This window comes from Plecotus auritus (genome assembly GCF_963455305.1).
Source record: "Plecotus auritus genome assembly, chromosome: 4".
NCBI lineage: Eukaryota > Metazoa > Chordata > Mammalia > Chiroptera > Vespertilionidae > Plecotus > Plecotus auritus.
The window spans coordinates 14,807,815-14,826,442 of record NC_137775.1 but is presented as its reverse complement, the minus strand read 5'-3'; the positions used below and the strand labels follow the sequence as shown (position 1 = coordinate 14,826,442).

General features: G+C 41.1%; 1 protein-coding gene across 1 annotated transcript; it reads right to left on the bottom strand.

Moving 5' to 3' along the window:
* Positions 1-1,923: 1,923 nt before the first annotated feature.
* GJA1 (gap junction protein alpha 1) lies at positions 1,924-15,697 on the bottom strand. Its single transcript, XM_080665887.1, has 2 exons — positions 15,504-15,697; positions 1,924-4,829 (listed from the first exon to the last, which is right to left on the bottom strand). Exon 2 carries the CDS (start codon positions 4,811-4,813, stop codon positions 3,665-3,667), a length of 1,149 nt encoding a protein of 382 aa, XP_080522013.1. The 5' UTR covers positions 4,814-4,829; positions 15,504-15,697; the 3' UTR covers positions 1,924-3,664.
* Between the last annotated feature and the right edge of the window lie 2,931 nt (positions 15,698-18,628).

Below are 18,628 nucleotides of genomic sequence, written 5' to 3'. Positions count from 1 at the left end.
GACCTTTATCTTCCCTATTCTCATTTCTAACATGACTATCTTCTCTTCAATTTCCACCAAATATTAAACCTTCCCCCGCACTCCAACAGGCTCTAGAACTTCACTGCCCAATACCATAGCCACTAGCCACATGTGGCTATTTAAATAAAATGAAATCAATTTATCTTTTTCAGACTCATTGGTCACATTTCAAGTGCTCAGTAGCTGTGTGCGAATAGTGGCTACCACATAGTGTACAGAATAAAACATGTCCACCACCACAGAAAGTTCTACTAGTTCTAGAAGGTTCAAAATTTTCTGATTTTTAAACAAAATTTTATACAAAAAAATAATAACTAGTTGTAGATTGAGACTGCATAATTTTCTCATCATTTTTAGTTGTGGAAAGCAGGCAGCCAACTGAGATAAGCAAGATGAAACAGCATTTTTAAAATTTATGGAATTCTTCACATCCTAAGCTTCGTGGGGCAGGGTCTGTGAGGTTATTCTAAGAACCACCACTACTTAGGGTGGTGTCTGCAACTTTTAACAGGAATTCCTTTTGGGAATTAGAACTTCTCTGATGTGTATGGTGGAGAATGCAGAGAGGTGAGGTTTGATTTCCTATTTCATATACTTTTGTAGTTTAAAACTGCATATTTATAATATGTTTAAATGCTTTTTTGAACAGTGAAAAGCAATAAAGTTGGGAAATGTTTAGGATGTACTATCACTACTTCTCAAAAGATATAGCTTGCCCTCCCACGTCATACCACCAGAGCCCCATTTTTAATTCCACCTTACTACTCTTGAACATTCTGTAGTATGAACCACTTGTCCATCCACACAGTGACCCTGCTTGTGTAGGATACACGAACACATTCATTCAAATCTTCAGTTTCTTTATTCCCCATATTAAATGAAAACACGCTAGGCAGAGGAAACCTGCCTCTCCCATTGGATTCTCAGCCATCCAATGATAATACTTGAATTGCTGCCGTTATTATGTTAATTGATATTAAATAATCCTTTGAGTTTAGGAAAATCTCATAACTTTTGTTAATCAAAATAGAAAAAAAAAGCAACTGAAATAGACTAAATTATTTCAAAATTAGTATTTTTATGTTCCAGTAATCTGAGTTAGCTTTGTGCTAATACTTATATAAACAATTTTAATAAGTTAAAAAAACTTTCTGGAAATGTGACTAAAAATGTTAATATACTTATTATCAATTGTCCAGAATTATTCTACTTCCTCCAAATAATTTAGTTTTCTTTGGGCATTAAGAATTTTTTAGCATGGATGGACATGGAGAGTATTATGCTAAGCGAAATATGCTAGTCAGAGATAAGTATCACATGATCTCACTCATATGTGTAATCTAATGAACACAATAAACCGGTAACAAGATAGATCCAGAGACATAGAAGCATGAAACAGACTGATGAATTTCCAGAAGAAAGGTGGGGGTTAGGGGGCAGGTGGGGACCAGGGAACCTATATGCCTAGCCCATGGACAGACAAGAGTGGTGAAGGCCTGGGAGGGTTAGAGGGGGTCAATGGGAAAACAAACAAATAAACAAATGGGACATCAGCAATATTTTCAACAATAAAGATAAATTTTTAAAAAGATTTTTCAAAATCTTATGTTCTGTATGTTAAAATAATAAAATCATAGATATATTTCATTTTTTTGACACAGCAATCTCATCACTTGGACATATTCCAAATTTAACTTCTATACTTTTTTCTTCTCAGTTGAATATCCAAAAATGTTAACACTGTTGCACTACTACCGTAGTAAACCCAGCCAATGGTAAGTATTGTCCTTTCAAAAATTTCTGAATCTTGTGATCCTTATTTGCCCAAATCCTCATAACCAATGGAAATGTCTTTGATGATTGTGAATAGATACAATAAGTTTTAGAAATCACACAGGATGTAGAGGCCATTATTACACTAAATTAAAACTTTATTGAATAAAGAACACTCTCCAGAACACATGGACTACTAGGCCTACATTACATGCAATGAAGTTGAACTTGACAGTAGTTTAACATGGAATGTCAAACAAATTAGTATTTCTCATTGTACAAAACTGTTTTATGTAGATGGCATGCAAGAAGAAAGGTATGATACTCTGCATTTTCTCTAATCATCTGTGATGAGTTTCAAAAAGGCATCTGAAGAAACTGGAAGATTTCTTTAACATATATTTCAAATAAATTAGTTACAGGTGTACTACTGAACTGCCTTCAATCTCTCTTGCATACCAAATAAAATCTTAGTGCAAACATCAAAGTTGCTGGTCACTCCAAAAGTCTGTCAAACTCATTAACAGAATACAAGTTCTGAATTAATGTGCATTAAGTAGGACAAAACCAAAAATGCCAGTTACTGCAAAATTCATTTAGGCACACTTACTAGTCCATTCTAAGCATTTCTTCTAAGTCTCTCACATTAATTACTAAAGCCTGTTTACAGTACTAAAATTCTATCATTCAAGCATCAATGATTACATTTCAGAAAAAAAAATCATTCTTTCAGCAATAGCATTATTGCTATATTCTAAAAAAAAAAAAAAAAAAGAAAGAAAAAAAAAGAATCATAGTTAACAAAACCAGTATCCACAATAGGATACACAGGGAAAAACATTTTAGGAAAAAAGTGTGCTTTACTTGCACAGCAGGAATTATAATGTAAACACCATTATTGGCCCACATCACAAAATCCATGAGAAAGGTTCAAATTTGAACACTGTGGGTACATTATTTTCAATTCTGTTTGTGAGTTTATTCTGTATCTGTTTGTACCAATACATGACAAATAAAACACACTCTTTCACACACATACACATACAAGTGATTGTTAAATATTGAGCATGGCTTGCTTCCCTGACTCAACTCAAAAAATGTTAAGTGACATACCAACTGTTTTTAAAAAATGTTTACGGAAATCATTAAATGAATGTGAATAGTAGTTGAGGAATGATGAAAAAGTGATGGCAATACAATGTGAGTGGATGTAAGAAAGAATGTACATAGAACTTGGCTGAGATTTGCAAATGCATGGAAAGTCTTTTCCTGTGGGCCTTGTCTGAACTTAACTAATATCAATAAAACATATAGTAACACAAGTCCACTGACACCTGGAGGGTCAGGCCTAGAAAGCTTACCTTCAAAGTGCAAATTTTAACAATGGAATGTTTTAGCAGGGATAGAAGGACAATCCTCTGTCTTTTTCTTGATAAAAAAAATAAGATGTTCAGAAAGTATTTTTTTTCCTGGACACAGTTATTTCCGTTTCTTGGTAAAACAAAACGTATTTAGCCAAAATATCACCCACTCTTTCACATACACAGAACTATTCTTAGGGGTATGGGGGAAGAGAAAAAGCCCTTACCTATGTATCACCTAATGCAACTTTTATTAGAACTGAAGTCCTCTGAATCAACTACATTAAATACCAACATGTACCTCCCTTACCCCCGCCCTCTCCACCCGCCTATCCCAAGCACCCCCAATGAACCCAGGTATTCTAACATCTCTGTGTTTCCTAAGCCTCATGACGAAGGCTGTTGAGTACCACCTTCACTGGAACAAAATGAACACCTAAGGTGCACTTTCTACAGCACCTTTTTCTTCTCCACAACTCAGTGGAAGCTTGATGCTCGCAAGCCCGGATCTAGATCTCCAGGTCATCGGGCCGAGGTCGGCTGCTGGCGCGGCTGCTGGCTCTGCTGGCAGGCCGCTGGTCCACAATGGCTAGGGGTTGTAGTTCGTGTCCAGCAGCTAGCTTTTTAGAATTCTGGTTGTCATCGGGGAAGTCAAAAGGCTGTGCGTGGGAGTTGGAGATGGTGCTTCCTGCCTGCCCCATTCGATTTTGTTCTGCACTGTAGTTAGCCCAGTTTTGCTCACTTGCTTGCTTGTTGTAATTGCGACAGGAAGAATTGTTTCTGTCTCCAGTAACCAGCTTGTACCCGGGAGGAGACATGGGCGAGAGGGGAGCAGTTGGCGAGGAGCAACCATTGAAATAAGTATATTTTGGAGATCCACACTCTTTGGAGGGGCTTAGTGGGCCGGTGTTGGCGTGGTAAGGATCGCTCTTCCCCTTCACACGATCCTTAACACCCTTGAAGAAGACATAGAAGAGTTCGATGATGTTCAAGGCAAGAGACACCAAGGACACTACCAGCATGAAGATGATGAAGATGGTTTTCTCCGTGGGACGCGAGAGGAAGCAGTCCACCTGATGTGGGCAGGGATCTCTTTTGCAAGTGTAGACGGCGCTCAAGGTGAATCCATAGATGTACCACTGGATCAGCAAGAAGGCCACCTCGAAGACGGACTTAAAGAGGATGCTGATGATGTAGGTTCGCAGCAAGCCCCCGCGCATTTTCACCTTGCCGTGCTCTTCAATGCCATACTTGAACTTCTTTATTTCGATCTGCTTCAGGTGCATCTCCACATTCATCCCATCGGTTTGGGCAACTTTGAGTTCCTCCTCCCTCTTGTTCAGCTTCTCTTCCTTTCGCATCACGTAGAACACATGAGCCAGGTACAAGAGTGTGGGAACAGACACGAAGATGATCTGCAGGACCCAGAAGCGCACATGAGAGATGGGGAAGGACTTGTCATAGCAGACGTTCTCACAACCAGGCTGCTGGGTGTTACAACGAAAGGCAGACTGCTCATCGCCCCAGGCTGACTCAACGGCTGTTCCCAGCAGCAGGATTCGGAAGATGAAAAGCACCGACAGCCACACCTTCCCTCCGGCTGTGGAATAGGCTTGAACCTTGTCAAGGAGTTTGCCTAAGGCACTCCAGTCACCCATGTTGCCTGGGCGCCCTCTGAAAGGAAACAAAAAGACAACTGAATGATCATAGACTGCAAATTATTAGTTTAATACAGTTTCTTTCAGCAGAGTATTGCAAAAGGTCTCAGATCTTTCTAGCAATCTTCCAAAAAGAAAACCCACCAAAAGTAAACTCTTCCTGCCCCATTCTCCTTGCCACTGCCCCCACCCCTGTAAAAAGGGGTTATCATTTTCCTGATGCCGTAAGACTCAGAAGCAACAGAGTCCAAGTGCCAATTAAACAGCAGTCTTAACCTGTGAAGCTGTAGTAGTTGCTCTTGCTCAACCACTGCCTCTGCACGTGATTTCAGGAGCCACCTGTCTGCTAAGTGCCTCTTATTTTATCCCTCTGATAAATGACAGTTCTGGCCCGGTAGGCCTGTATCTGAATGCCTGCCTAAGCGAAATGCTGATGTGTGTTATTCAAAAAGCCTGGTATCACCTAGCTGGTGTGGCTCAGTGATTGAGTGTTGACCTATGAACCAGGAGGTCACGGTTCGATTCCGGGTCAGGGCATATGCCCAGGTTGTGGGCTTGATCCCCAGTGGGGGCGTGTAGGAGACAGCCCATCAATGATTCTCTCTCATCATTGATGTTTCTATCTCTCTTTTCCTCTCCTTTCCTCTCTGAAATCAATATATATGTTTTAAAGCCTGGTATCTAAGAACTGAGGTGAGGACACCTATGAACACACATACACATGCGTGTTTCCAAACCTCAATCTTGTTGTACAGCACTTTATTCCTAATTGTATTCTGAAATGTTTCTCTTTGGTATTTCAAGTGCAATCTGTGTATTCTGTATAGTATGGTCATTTATATTTCTGTTTCATCCTAAGCAGTGACTTATGTGGTTCAGAATTCTTTCTTCTGCCCAAATAAAATATGTTGTACTGAAATGCACCATTTTGACACAATGTCTCATTATATGCAGGAACCTACTTTTAAAAACAAAAACTAAATGCCCATTACATTTCAACTAAAAGTTCAATCTGTCTCCTTTCTAATTGTACCCTGGAAAATAAAAGAGACCACTTTCAAGTTTACCTCTAGCAAAAACAATTGGTTTTCATTTTTTTTATTGCTCTATATACTTACTTCAAGTTTTCTTACTGGGTTTTGGGCCTCTAAGCCTAGAATTTCCCCATTATTGGAGATGAGAAAAAGGCCCAAGTCTGTAGACATGGCAGGTATCCCAAAAGTTGTTTATTTCACTTTATATGTCTAATTACCAATAACTCATTTAACTGATGAAAAATTGAGGTCTTAAGGGCACAGGAAATATTTAGCTATCAGTAGAGTCAGAAAAAGAGTTATGATCCCATGTCCAAGGCTTTCCAATGCATCACACTGGTTATAAAATTATAGTAAAGCTGGCTTACGGCTAGAAATGTTTCCATGCTTTGATATATACAATCTTGGTGAGGGCCAAAAGTTGGGAAGAAATAAGTAACATCACATGTGGCAGGCATAGAGAATATAGTCTAATTTTCAGCAGAGAATAGTAATGGGAGGATTTAGAAAAGGATGAAGTAGTCAAAGATTATTTAATAATTAAAAACAAGTGAAGCAAAGACTTTCCAGAAGCTTAGTAATAAATTTTAAATAGTGTAACTAAAAGCAGGATTATACAGGCTTCTTAGAATTATGCTTTGAATATAGAGTTTTCTCATCTGGTATTGAACTACGAGCCGTTCCTCTTTGGAAGAAGTAAATGAAAGCCAGGGAGTCTTCTTCCCCACGATGCAACATTATGTTCCTGTTAATGTTTGCATTTCCTGGCTATGGAGCCAGAAAAAAAAAAAAAAAATGAAATGGAAATCTTTCCTGTAATTTCCTGAATGAAGCGAAGAGATGGCTGATCCATAAAGTGAAACTAAGCACCAGCTATCTAAATTAACAGATGATGGGTATCTTCGAGGACAGCCTCGCACTGGTGCCAAAGAATGCTGGGGTAAGCGTGGGAGGTGACTGGGCAGGTCACAGAAATAATGCTCTCCCAGTGGTCATAAAAAAGGGAGCATCCCTTTTACTTTTAGGAAGGACCATTTTAGATTCCGTGGTCACAAGTTGGACAGTAAAATTGATGTGTGAAAAGAGCAGTCAAACAAGAACAAGGGATTGTAGGGTTGACAAAGAGGGTTAAATCACCACGGGAAGCCTTGAAGTGTGAGAGAGTAATTTAGCTTTGATGAACAGTTTGAAGGTGAGAGAACGTAAAAGGAAAAAAATAGCCTACAATGTAGCAGAAAATACTACACGGAGAATGAAGAAGAACAGCCCTCGAGGGTCAAACAAACAACAGAATTTTTGGAGCTATATCAATAGACAGTTTCTATGTGATGATGTGTAAATTGGCCCTAATTCTGTTTGTAGAGAATTACAATATTTTGCCAGTGTCATCTGCTTTTGCTCAGATATCCCAATTGTGGTGAGGGGTGGAAGTGGGGAACTACAGAAACAAGTGTAAAATGGTAAATTGTTTGCATACATATCACACTTACACAAAGTTCATGACAAACTTAACATATTTAGAAATGTGACCAGGCACATCGAGAAGTTGTCATTTCGGTCAATGTTTGATCATTATTCAAAGTAAAACAGGATTGTAGAGATGCTTGTGGCAATTAACTACTACATTTTTTTACAGTCTATTCGAAATAAAACTTGACTTTCATGTGATTTTGAGATGCCACAGAAATACCCCATCCGCCCACAGTACGTGAATTAGGTCATTGGGCAAATCTCTAGGGGGTAGTCCTTCATTAATACACCAACAACTTAATTGCAAAGTTGTCTTTCCTTTAAGCGCCCACGCAGTTTTCATTTGCATTAATGAGTTATACCCTTTCATCTGAATAAGAGGAATTATCCAATTGGACACCTAGTATCCTGTAACATGTAGATACCTGTCATTACCACTATCATAGAGATCATCAGATTATCTTTAATGTGATGGCTCATGTTAGTGATTCTCAAGGAGAGGTAACAAAAATAGTAGGAACCTTTTTTGGTAGTTGTTCACTTTGTTGTGAATCAAAAGTTCTGTCAAAGGGTTGCCTCCCCCCATTAATATTTTCATTTCTTTCAAGTTTTAGTTGAAAAAAAATAATGTACTTTTATGAGGGCATAATTACGTGTATAGAATCCCTGGCATTGATTTATAGACTATGTGCCTCATTCATATTCACTAAGATACAGGTATGTTCCTTGTTTGACATGTGGGAAAACATCAGCAGCTAAACGAATACAATGTGTGTTTACGCCTTCACCTCCAGGTTCCAAAGTTGGAACTTCTTATGCAGATGAAGGTCTAGGTTAAGGAGTTGTGCAAAGTTCTCATTGGGAGTCAATGCTTGCCAGCAGCGGGACCAGCCTTCCCCTTCTTGTGCCTTCTTTGTACCATGTTAGAGCACATTCCTTAAGTGATCTAGACCACAGGCCGAAAGTCACAGGCACCCAGGTGCGAACTGCCCAAGGACCCTCTGGTCCCTTTACAGTGTGCTTCTTGTACTACATTACAATCACGTGGCAGCATTCGTTAAAAGCATATATTCCTGGCGCTCACCAGTCTGAATGAATCTGATTTTGGGGAGGTGCGAGGGACTAGGAAATCAGTTTTTTGTTTCTTTTCTTTTTTTAAAAAAATATATTTTTATTGATTTCAGAGAGGAAGAGAGAGAGATAGAAACATCAATGACTAGAGATAATCATTGATTGCCTGCCTCCTGCATGCCCCACACTGGAGATCGAGCCCGCAACCCGGGCATGTGCCCTGACCGGGAATCGAACCGTGACCTCCTGGTTCATAGGTCGATGCTCAACCACCGAGCTACGCCGGCTGGGCTTTTGTTTCTTTTCTTTAAAAAATAAAAATAAAAAATAAACACACTAGGTGATTCTGAAGTGAGGTATGAGGCTAGGAAACAATGGTTCAAAATATCCAGGAGAGCAGAGGGATAGAGGGTCTAAGAAGGTTGGGGGGTAGGGTAGGGGCACAGCATGAGGAGCAGGGGTTCCCTGGACACCTGGGAACTGAGCTCGTGCACCCTTTACTGCCCCCACCTCCACATCAGCGTCACCACCGACATCTGCTGCTCCCCAAGAGCACAAGGACTGAAATACTTTATTAAAAATGAAATTAAAGCTTCAATTTAAATTACTTTTGACTATCTCGTTTGCCAGAACCTTAAGAACAAAGCACTGTGCCAAGGCTGCAGTCAAGTCACTTCATCTCACTAATGTCCTAATAATTACTAGAATTAGAAAATATTTTGCTTTCAATTTTAAAGGTTTTCCGAAGAAGAGACAACTGTAGTGAATTGAGAGTGGGGACTTAAAAGAAAGGTGAGTAGGATGGCTGAAAACTAAAGTGAGACTTGATACCTATATCACCTTTTTATGATAGAAAATAAACATATAGGGGAGATGAAGGTCATTAATATTTGAAAGAATAAAATCATGAAATCTAAAAATGCATAAGGAAATGCCTATGGAAGTTCCTGGCAAAATCATTTAATGGATTTCTTGGGGGGGGGGGGGATGGCATGTGTGTGTTTTTAATGCACCCCAAACCAAAAAATTTCAAGCCCCAAAGCTAAAATGCAAGCCCTCCCAACGTCTGTAACATTTTGTAAGAACCCCTGTCCTTTGCAGTAAATGTCTGAGTGGGCTCAGTCTTGACCATTCTTCTACAGTTACAACATCCAGATGTTCGTTTGGTAATATTCATACCCACACATAATCACCATTACCCATTTTCAACCCATCAGCAAATACTACAGACTTATCTTCCCCACCAAAACCCAGACCAGGACTGTCACCACCACTCCTGCTCTTAGCCTAGTCAACTTACCAACCTGCTCTCCTCAAACAGTCAATCCTGAAAAAATAAACAAAGGAGCGGATCTGCCTCCATCAGCTCTGCCCCATCTGCATGGCTCACACCCTCACTTGAGGTCTTGCCTCTGGTTACACCTCAGCAGCCATCAATCCAGCCCTGTCACTTCCTATTCCCCTGGTCCAGCTCTTTTTCTTAATGGCCTTTAGCTCTATTTGACATATTATGTATTTACCTGTTCCTTGTTTGTCTCCCTCCATTACAAGGTTTTACTAGCTGCTTTTCTCAACTACAATATGAGCTCCATGAGGGAGTTTGTTTCGTCTAGTCCAGTGGTCGGCAAACTCATTAGTCAACAGAGCCAAATATCAACAGTACAACGATTGAAATTTCTTTTGAGAGCCAAATTTTTTAAACTTAAACTTCTTCTAATGCCACTTCTTCAAAATAGACTCGCCCAGGCCGTGGTATTTTGTGGAAGAGCCACACGCAACGGGCCAAGGAGCCGCATGTGGCTCGTGAGCCACAGTTTGCCAACCACGGGCCTAGTCCAGTGCTTAAAAGAATAAGAGTAATAGATAAATAAATATCTATTGAATGAATTAAATGGGGCCTGTATCCAAAAAACAAAAAAAACCATCCTAACCCCCAAAAAACAGGTCTCACCAGGTTTGTTTTCTATTTTATTATATCCTTGGGATTTTCTTAATTGTACGTGTCCCAAACTTCTGAAGTTCCAAAAATGGAACTTTCACAGTGAAAAAAAGTATTGTAAGCATCTCATATTAGGCAGACTATTAAATTTCCAAGTGCCAATCCCTGAAACAGAACCGTCTGCTGAAACAACATGTTTCCAATGCTTCGTGAGCAGGCTGAGCCAGGGTCCCGTGACCTGGGCTGCCAGCAGAACTACAACGTGTATCCCAGATGTTTATTCAGTTTGGCCGTTGGTTGTTACAGGTTAAGATCTAAAAATAACAACAAAACCATGCTGTTGTCCCCCACTTCCGTAGTATTCTAAGTCTGGTTGTACCACATGATTTTATTGTCACTGAGAACGCGACTGCAAGAAGAAATAGCCTGCTTACACTTGTGTTGATTTCAAGGATGATAAATCTTGGGTGAAGGTTGGGGTCGGAAGAGGAAAGAGGAGCAAGACCTGATGTCCACCCTGGTGAATATAATATCACTACACAGTCTCAGTCTATGCAGGAGGCTGCCTAATTTATCAAGTGCCATGGAAAATATTCCCAGTTTATCAGAAAATTCACAGCCTTTGCTTCCTTCTATCTGGACAGTGAGCCTAACTTTGTTGTGTATCAAATTCCATGTAGTAGTAAACATTTATTCAATGAAAAATCCTGCCTCTCGCCGAAACCAGTTTGGCTCAGTGGATAGAGCATTGGCCTGCGGACTGAAAGGTCCTGGGTTCGATTCCGGTCAAGGGCATGTACCTTGGTTGCGGGCACATCCTCAGTGGGAGGTATGTTTCTCTCTCATTGATGTTTCTAGCTCTCTATCCCTCTCCCTTCCTCTCTGTGAAATATCAATAAAATATATTTTAAAAAATAAAAATAAAATAAAATAAAATCCTGCCTCTGGCTCCCTGATTCTCCTTCAATTTTCTTTGTAACATCTCCACAGGTATTTGTGCATGGCTTTGAACTGCATAACATCTTTGTGGGGGGTGAAAAACGTACCAACAAGAGTTTCTTTCCTTGGCTCTCACTCCTCTTCACCACATAGCCAACCTACATGGGCCTCCACAGAACAATGAGATGGGGGTTAAGGGGTGAGGAACTCCATCCAAAGGGCGGGTGATGGCTGCCAAACAGGGACAATTCAATCCCCTGCAACAGCTATCACCCAGCTCCCCCGTTAACACAAGTTTTGCTCCCACTTCAGGGGTGCTGGACAGGTTAAAGGCCATGTTCTTCTATTATAGCATCAGATTTAAAAACACTTTTTTCTCAACTCTTGATGTTTCCCCCCACCCTCACCTCCAAATTTTTACTGAAAAGCGTGATTATTTTGTCTTCATATAAACATACCCCACTAAGACCCTTACAGTGTATTCAGACCAGTATATTTCCTTCAATGAACACTAAATGAGAAAACTCATGCACAAGAAGCGCTTAAGAATTCAGTAGAGTTAAGCTATTACTCTTTAACAGATCTTTAGATGTAAATACAGCTCATTGTTTTCTAATTTAGCATCTTTTCTTTAACAAAATAACAACTAAGAAATGATTAACATTTTCCTAATGGTAATCAAAATTAAAAAGTTTTCAAGATGCTCTTGTAATGAGTTTAATATTGTTATTTTAGCAATCCCTTTATGAGAATTTGCTCTTTATCAATTGATAGGGAGAAAGGCCATGAAGAGTATCTACCTTCCTTGTGTTTTTTCTTTTTTTTAAAAAAAAAAAAAATATATATATATATATTTTTTTTTATTGATTTCAGAAAGGAAGGGAAAAGGAGAGATAGAAACATCAATGATGAGAGAGAATCCTTGATCAGCTGCCTCTTGCACACCCCCTTCTGGGGATTAAGCCTGCAACAGGGCCATGTGCCCTTGATCGGAATCGAACCCAGGACCCTTTAGTCCACAGGCCAATGCTCTATCCACTGAGCCAAACCGGCTAGGGCCCTTGTGTTTCTATTTGGGGACATCTCCCCCAAAATCATAAAAAAAGCCATATCTTAAAGAATGTATCTGGCCCACAGAAGTTGGTAAAAAGAACACTATTTTTATGTTACTGTAGATATTTAAGTACTCCATAAAACATACATCTTTTAGAAATTACTTAGAAAGGTAAGGAAATTCCAATTTAGAGTATGGTACTTTTTAAAGCTAAAGTCATTTAGCTTAACCTCCCACGGAGAAGAAACTATGGAGAATTGTTTTTAACGTGACTTATCTATATTGAATATTGACATAGTAACACAAGATAACTGCTGTTCTTTCCAGAGCTGAATTGGTAAGCGTGGACAAGCTTCAACAATCTATTCAAACAGCTGAGAATCTTGAGGGGAAGTCGGAACAACAGGAAAGGTGGAGTAGAAGGTATTAATCACTGGTCACTCTCCTATTATTTCCTTTCCCCCAGTAACACATGTAACACATATAAAGTCTCTGAGGCTCACACCTAGGGACACCTCTGGATACTTACTATAAGTGAAACCGAAGAATGCACTGTTATCCTGAGTTTTCCATCCTTCTCTATGCAGGAATTGGAAACATTTAAGTAACAAGGCAACTGTCCTTATCTGAAAACACACCCTTTTAGATCCTTTCTGCCGAGTATCTTTGGAACCCGATTTCCCAGGGAGAGCCAGCAACGGAGACACCACATGGTGAAGGGCGAGGGGCTGAGTGTGTGGAGGTACAACTTCAGTAGGTACTAGGAAAACGTGGCGTGTTTACACCGGGAGGAAAGCCAGAGCAAAACACTACCGCTGCGTTTTCCAGGCAAAGGCCAGGTGACAAATACACCCCGACTTTGGGAACTACAAAGCATCCCATGTTGGGGGAACACGCTTCCGTGGTACAGGAGTGAACATGCTCCAGGAGCCCAGGATTCAACACACTGCCCGGACAGAAGATCCTTCCTGCCGTGGGTGTGATTTCCCGTCTCTCAGGCCTACCCAGAGAGTTCATTCCTCTTCCCTGAGGTGTTTCCTATCTTCACCGGCTTCTTTCCTTGGGGATGGAGTTAATTTAATGAGATCTCCGCATGAGGAACGGGCTTTTATCTTCAGTAATCCTTATACAAAAGATTAGGCTTCTCTAAGAAAAAAAATCTCATAATCTAATTTTTAAATAGATTATGATTGAGTTCAAGTTTGCCCGCTTTCCCAGAAGGTGAAATTAAGCATCTTCTCATGACTAACCTGGTTCGGGAAGCAAAAGAAGTGAAGCCCACCTCCAAATAAAGCCATGTCCGTATTGCCAAGGGTACAGCTCCCTCTTCCCACCCCTGGTCTGACGGCTGGAGCAGCACAGGGACGCCTCAGCGTGGGAGGAGGGCGTAGGGGTCACTTTGTCAGAGATGCTCAGCAAACATTTGGGTGGCTACCGAGGAGCACAGGGTGGGCGCTCCGCTGCTCGGAACCGCAGGTTTGAGTTTCCGAATCCTGTACCGATCAGTGTTTGGACACGTCATTAGCTCTTAGCTAGTTCCATTATGCACCCCACCCCCCCCCCGCCCCCCGCGTCCGTGCCCTACCCGACATTCTTGGGAAGCTTTGAGAACTTCCAGGAGCTACAAGTGCAGTTTAAGCACGGTCATCCCAAGGTACTCAGATTTCCCGACCGGCGCGTGTCCGGCAGGGACTCACAGGAGGAAAAACAAAAACCCCAATCCGCGGCGGATGGGGCACAGAGGTTAGATGGACCCGCTTCATTACACTGATCACTTGCTCTTCCTTTACAACTGGGCCCGCAGTTCCTTCCCCGACCCCCCCCCCCCCCCCAAAACCTCCCCGACCCCCTGCTTCCTCTTCGGTGGCGGAACTCGGACCCGCGCTGGGTTTGACGTGTAAGGAAGGATCCGAGGGCGATGGCTCACCCATCCTCTCCCCATCCCGGGGCTGCGGGACGTGCCCTGGCCTCCGGCCTCCGCTCAGCTTTCATTTCTATTGCTTTTCAGCATTCTCGGTGCAAAGTGGCTCAAACGGCGAGGTCACACCGAACCGTTCTGGTTTGTGGACTTAGACAAAATCCCCAGCGAGCACGCTAACCGAGTGCGTTGCCCTTAAGCGCTTTGAAGAGACTGAACCCCTTTTAATGACAAACCAGCACATCCATCTTCGCCCACCGGCAGCTCCCACTCCTAAGCGTCGCCCAGAGCTCTGAGGTCTGCTACAGGTTCGCACAGGCGGCGGGTGGGGGGTGGGGGGGAGTTAGCTCCCTCCAGGACGCTGTTTAAGAAATTTCGATTCATATTCTTTCTAGGAGCTCTGGTTTTAGGAGACGGTGGTGGAAAAGCACCCTGGAACACACTCTTTTCTGAACATCTGTCCCGTGGCCCTCCCCCACCCCTCCCTTGCTTTGTAAGTAACCACCCACCGCCCATGCAAGGGATTTCACCTCCTGAATTGCCAACCTGGTTAGGTAAAAAGTGCCTCTCCTGAGGGTCTCCAAAGTTTTCCGCCGTGGTTGGGAAAACAAAGTAACTGTTGCTTTAAAAACCTCAATATTTCAACACGGACTCTTATACCTTTTTGTTTACCGGGGGAAATTCTAGGAAGGGACCACGTGGAAGTCAAGTAACCGCTAGGTCCTAACAAAGCACTTTAAGCAGCTTACTTTGCAAGGCTATAGAACAGCGCTCAAGATTTCCATGTGAAAAGAGCAAGGAGTGCAGAATGCCACAGCGAGCGCGCCAAGCAAATTTGCACTTTGATTCTTGTGACATTGTCAGTCAAATTCCCACCCCAGGCCCCCAGCTAATCCCCCCCACCTCCACCCCAGTTACAAAGCAGCTAGACTGTTACCGATTACGGAAAAAGTAAAAGCATATTCTAAAATGAAGACCCAATTATCCAGTAAAGCAGTGCTTTCTTCTCATCAGGAAGATCTGAGCCTTATTTTACCTGTTGCATTGTTAATAAAGACTTTTTTCTTAACAGCCCCCCCCCCCGCAAAAATAAACACCCAGCGTTCCTTTTAAACTTTCAAACTCCAGAAACACTTTCAAGTTCATCATTGCAATCACAGTATCATGGCAAAGGTACATTTATAGAAGACACTTAGACACTAGAGAGAAGTTTTACTTGTAGAAAAAGAAACGAGTAGGTAGAAATTAAAAAAAAAAAAACTTACTCTTTTTCTTAAAAGAAGTGAAGTAGGCACGCCAACTGATTGAACTCCTTGGAGGCTGAAGGGAAAGGAAAAGGCAAGCTCAGGCACCCAGACCTGCCTGTACTGAAAGTTTAAAAGTCTGCTGCTGTTTGGTCCTTTCCTCACTCCTTCCCCCTAATGAAAGAAAAGTGCTGGTACCTCGTAAAAGCTTTTTTCTAACTTGGAGCACAGAGCTTTTAAAAGTTTCAAGCCACTGACTCAACCAGGAGGAGGGGCTAGTGGGGAGGGGCGGGGAAGAGGAAAGGCGGGGAGAAGAGAGGAGAGCAGGCCGGGGAGCGTGCGGGGGGGGGGAATGCGGGGGGGGGGGTCGAAGAGGAGTAGCGAGGTGGAGATGATAAGTTGTAGTTTAAACTTGCTGATGAGAGGTATGAAGGCGTGAGCGACGTGAGTGCTGCTACTTGTTGCTACTCTTTACAGATAACAATTACTGGTTTTAGTTAGTGCTTGTTTTACCAACAGTCCAGGGATAGTAAAAAGTTGTGTATTTTATAATCCTACAAACTTTTCTAAAGTAATATATAGATATAGATATATAGATATAGATATATAGTAAATAAAAACGAAGGAAAAGAATGTAGTACAAATTTGTTTCACATTGGCCAAGGTGTGTGACGTTAAAGGTAGGTGTGAGTTATTTGATGATCTAAGTCCTTTTCTTTTAACTAGGGACAATTAACAAAGGAAATGGAGGGGATGGGAGAGAGAAAGGAGAGAGGAAACGGACAAAGGTGGTGGTGTTGCCACCCCAAAGCCACCTTCCAGCCGCTGGACTGCGGTGAATTTTCACTCTTTCCCTATGTTTATAACTTTATACATAATATATTTTGATCTGCTGTACCTCTGTTGGATCTCCAGGGAACTGAAAGTTTGTGTCTCAGTCCCACTCATGCCAATGCACTAGACACGGAATCTGCTTTGGAGTGAAATGTCAGGATAGTTTTGTTGAAATACTGATGTGATAAGTTGGCATTAAGTGGGTCTCAGAACCATCAAACCTTGAGACCATCTCCTCTAGAGCCTGCTGGAGAGCGAGCGCTCCGCCCAGTGACAGTGGAGCTGAGCAGGTCATTTTAGCCCCTTTCCACCGTTTCCATGTCTCTTCCTGGTCAGCACCCTGTGTTGGGGTGTCCTGAGCCATGTGGCCTCTTTCTTAGAGTGGGCAGCCCTTCTGAGGACTCCCCAGACACCACACCCAAGGGCAGTCTTAGTTGAACTCCCCATAAACAGGCTTCGGTGATGCTCCCCAGGATGGGCAGGGAAATCTCTGGCTATTATTCTTGGAGAGAAAGCAGATTCACCCCGGCTGACTAATCCTTATCCTTTTCTCGATGATACAAATATCAGAAAAAAGGAGCAGGGCAAATATTTTCTGGGAGATACCTTTCTCTAGATATAATTTCACTAAAATGATGAATGAAACACCTTTTGGAATGTTATAGTTTTAATACATGAGTTTGCTCTCTCCGGTGTTGGCTATACTGTTTTCAAGATTATTATTTTTTCTTTAAGTTAGGGAAGAAAAAAAGAAGGAGAAATTGAAACCTGACTTTCGAGTTCAGTAACCCCTAAGTATTGTTTTGATCTTGTATTTATATAGTTTTCTTTCAAATGTTTTGTCCTAACTAAAAATTATTTCATTCGATTCAGAATACATTCATGAAAATATGATTTATTCTTTTTATTATAAGGAAACTTGCTTCTCCCTTTCTTTTTAAAAAAAGAACTCCATGCTTCATTTAATTTACATAATTACTTGGTTTACTTTTGTAAAATTATTCAAGTGCAAATATTACTGAAGTTATTGATTTTATTAAAAAGGTTTCCTAAAATATGAGTTCAGAATTATACGAAAGAAAAAAAGTTGCAATTGACTATTTTATAATAGGGTCACTAAAGCAAAAAATTGTGTTTATTTCCAATTATGTTTTGTTAGGTCTATAAAAGGACTTTGATATCTAAGAATTTCTTTTTAGTCTGTTGCTTATGTGACAAATTGGAAATAAAACTTAAGAACTTCTTTATACCAAATTAAGTGACTCATGGATATCACCTGAACCATCTCCTCAGCTAAGCCACTAATTACATAGTTCTCTTAACATGTACGATGTACTCACTATAGCTTACATTTCTAAAATGATTTTCCCATGATCTTTCGTAAAAGATCATTCAAGTGATTTTCTCTCCTTTTGTGAAAATGGCACCAAAATGTGACCCAGTGAATAATAATGCTCAAGAGAAACATGGTTACTGTGAATGGCTTCCCTGTTTGAACATTAACAGCACAGTTTTCTCTCGTGGACACTTAGCAGCTTCCCCAAATGCCAAGTAGTAACTCCGATTAGACCTCACACTCTAGCATCAATGCCATTTCATTACCGTCAACACTGACTTCCCCAAACGGTATCATCTCCCATTGGCAAGCCTGTCTCTGCTGAAGAAACGGACGCAGCCTGGTTGCTAGTCAGGCACACTGCTCGAGGGCATGAGAGGCAGTCACTTACAGTCCATCATCTGCAGGCTTCCATGATCGTGACCCTGGCCAGGCCTTGCTCTCTTATTCATGTGCCTTGAGGAATGCGCACTGTTGGCACAGTGGAGAGTAGGCTCTATTTCAGAATTGTGAAAAATATTTCTTAATCTGAGAACCAACTGCATTTTTTAATTTTTACCTGTTTCCAAATATCAATTTCTGGAATTGTAGGAGATGAATGGATTCATTTTTAAAGACTTTAAATGCCCATCTCACAGAAATTCTGGCGAATCACTTGGATGAGTAGCATAAAAATTCAAAAATATTTGGGGGCTATAGATTGGAGATTGTTAAGGAGAATATTGTAATGACTGTGGATGAAAAAGGGGTGCTGTAATAATTCATAAATTTCTAACTGGGAGCTCATATAACTTTAGTAAAAGGTTTATCTTTTCCTTAAGCCCTGTCCATTGTTTCTGTGCAGCTAGATTAATACACCTCTTTTTTTTTTTTTTAATATATTTTATTGATTTTTTACAGAGAGGAAGAGAGAGGGATAGAGAGTTAGAAACATCGATGAGAGAGAAACATTGATCAGCTGCCTCCTGCACACCTC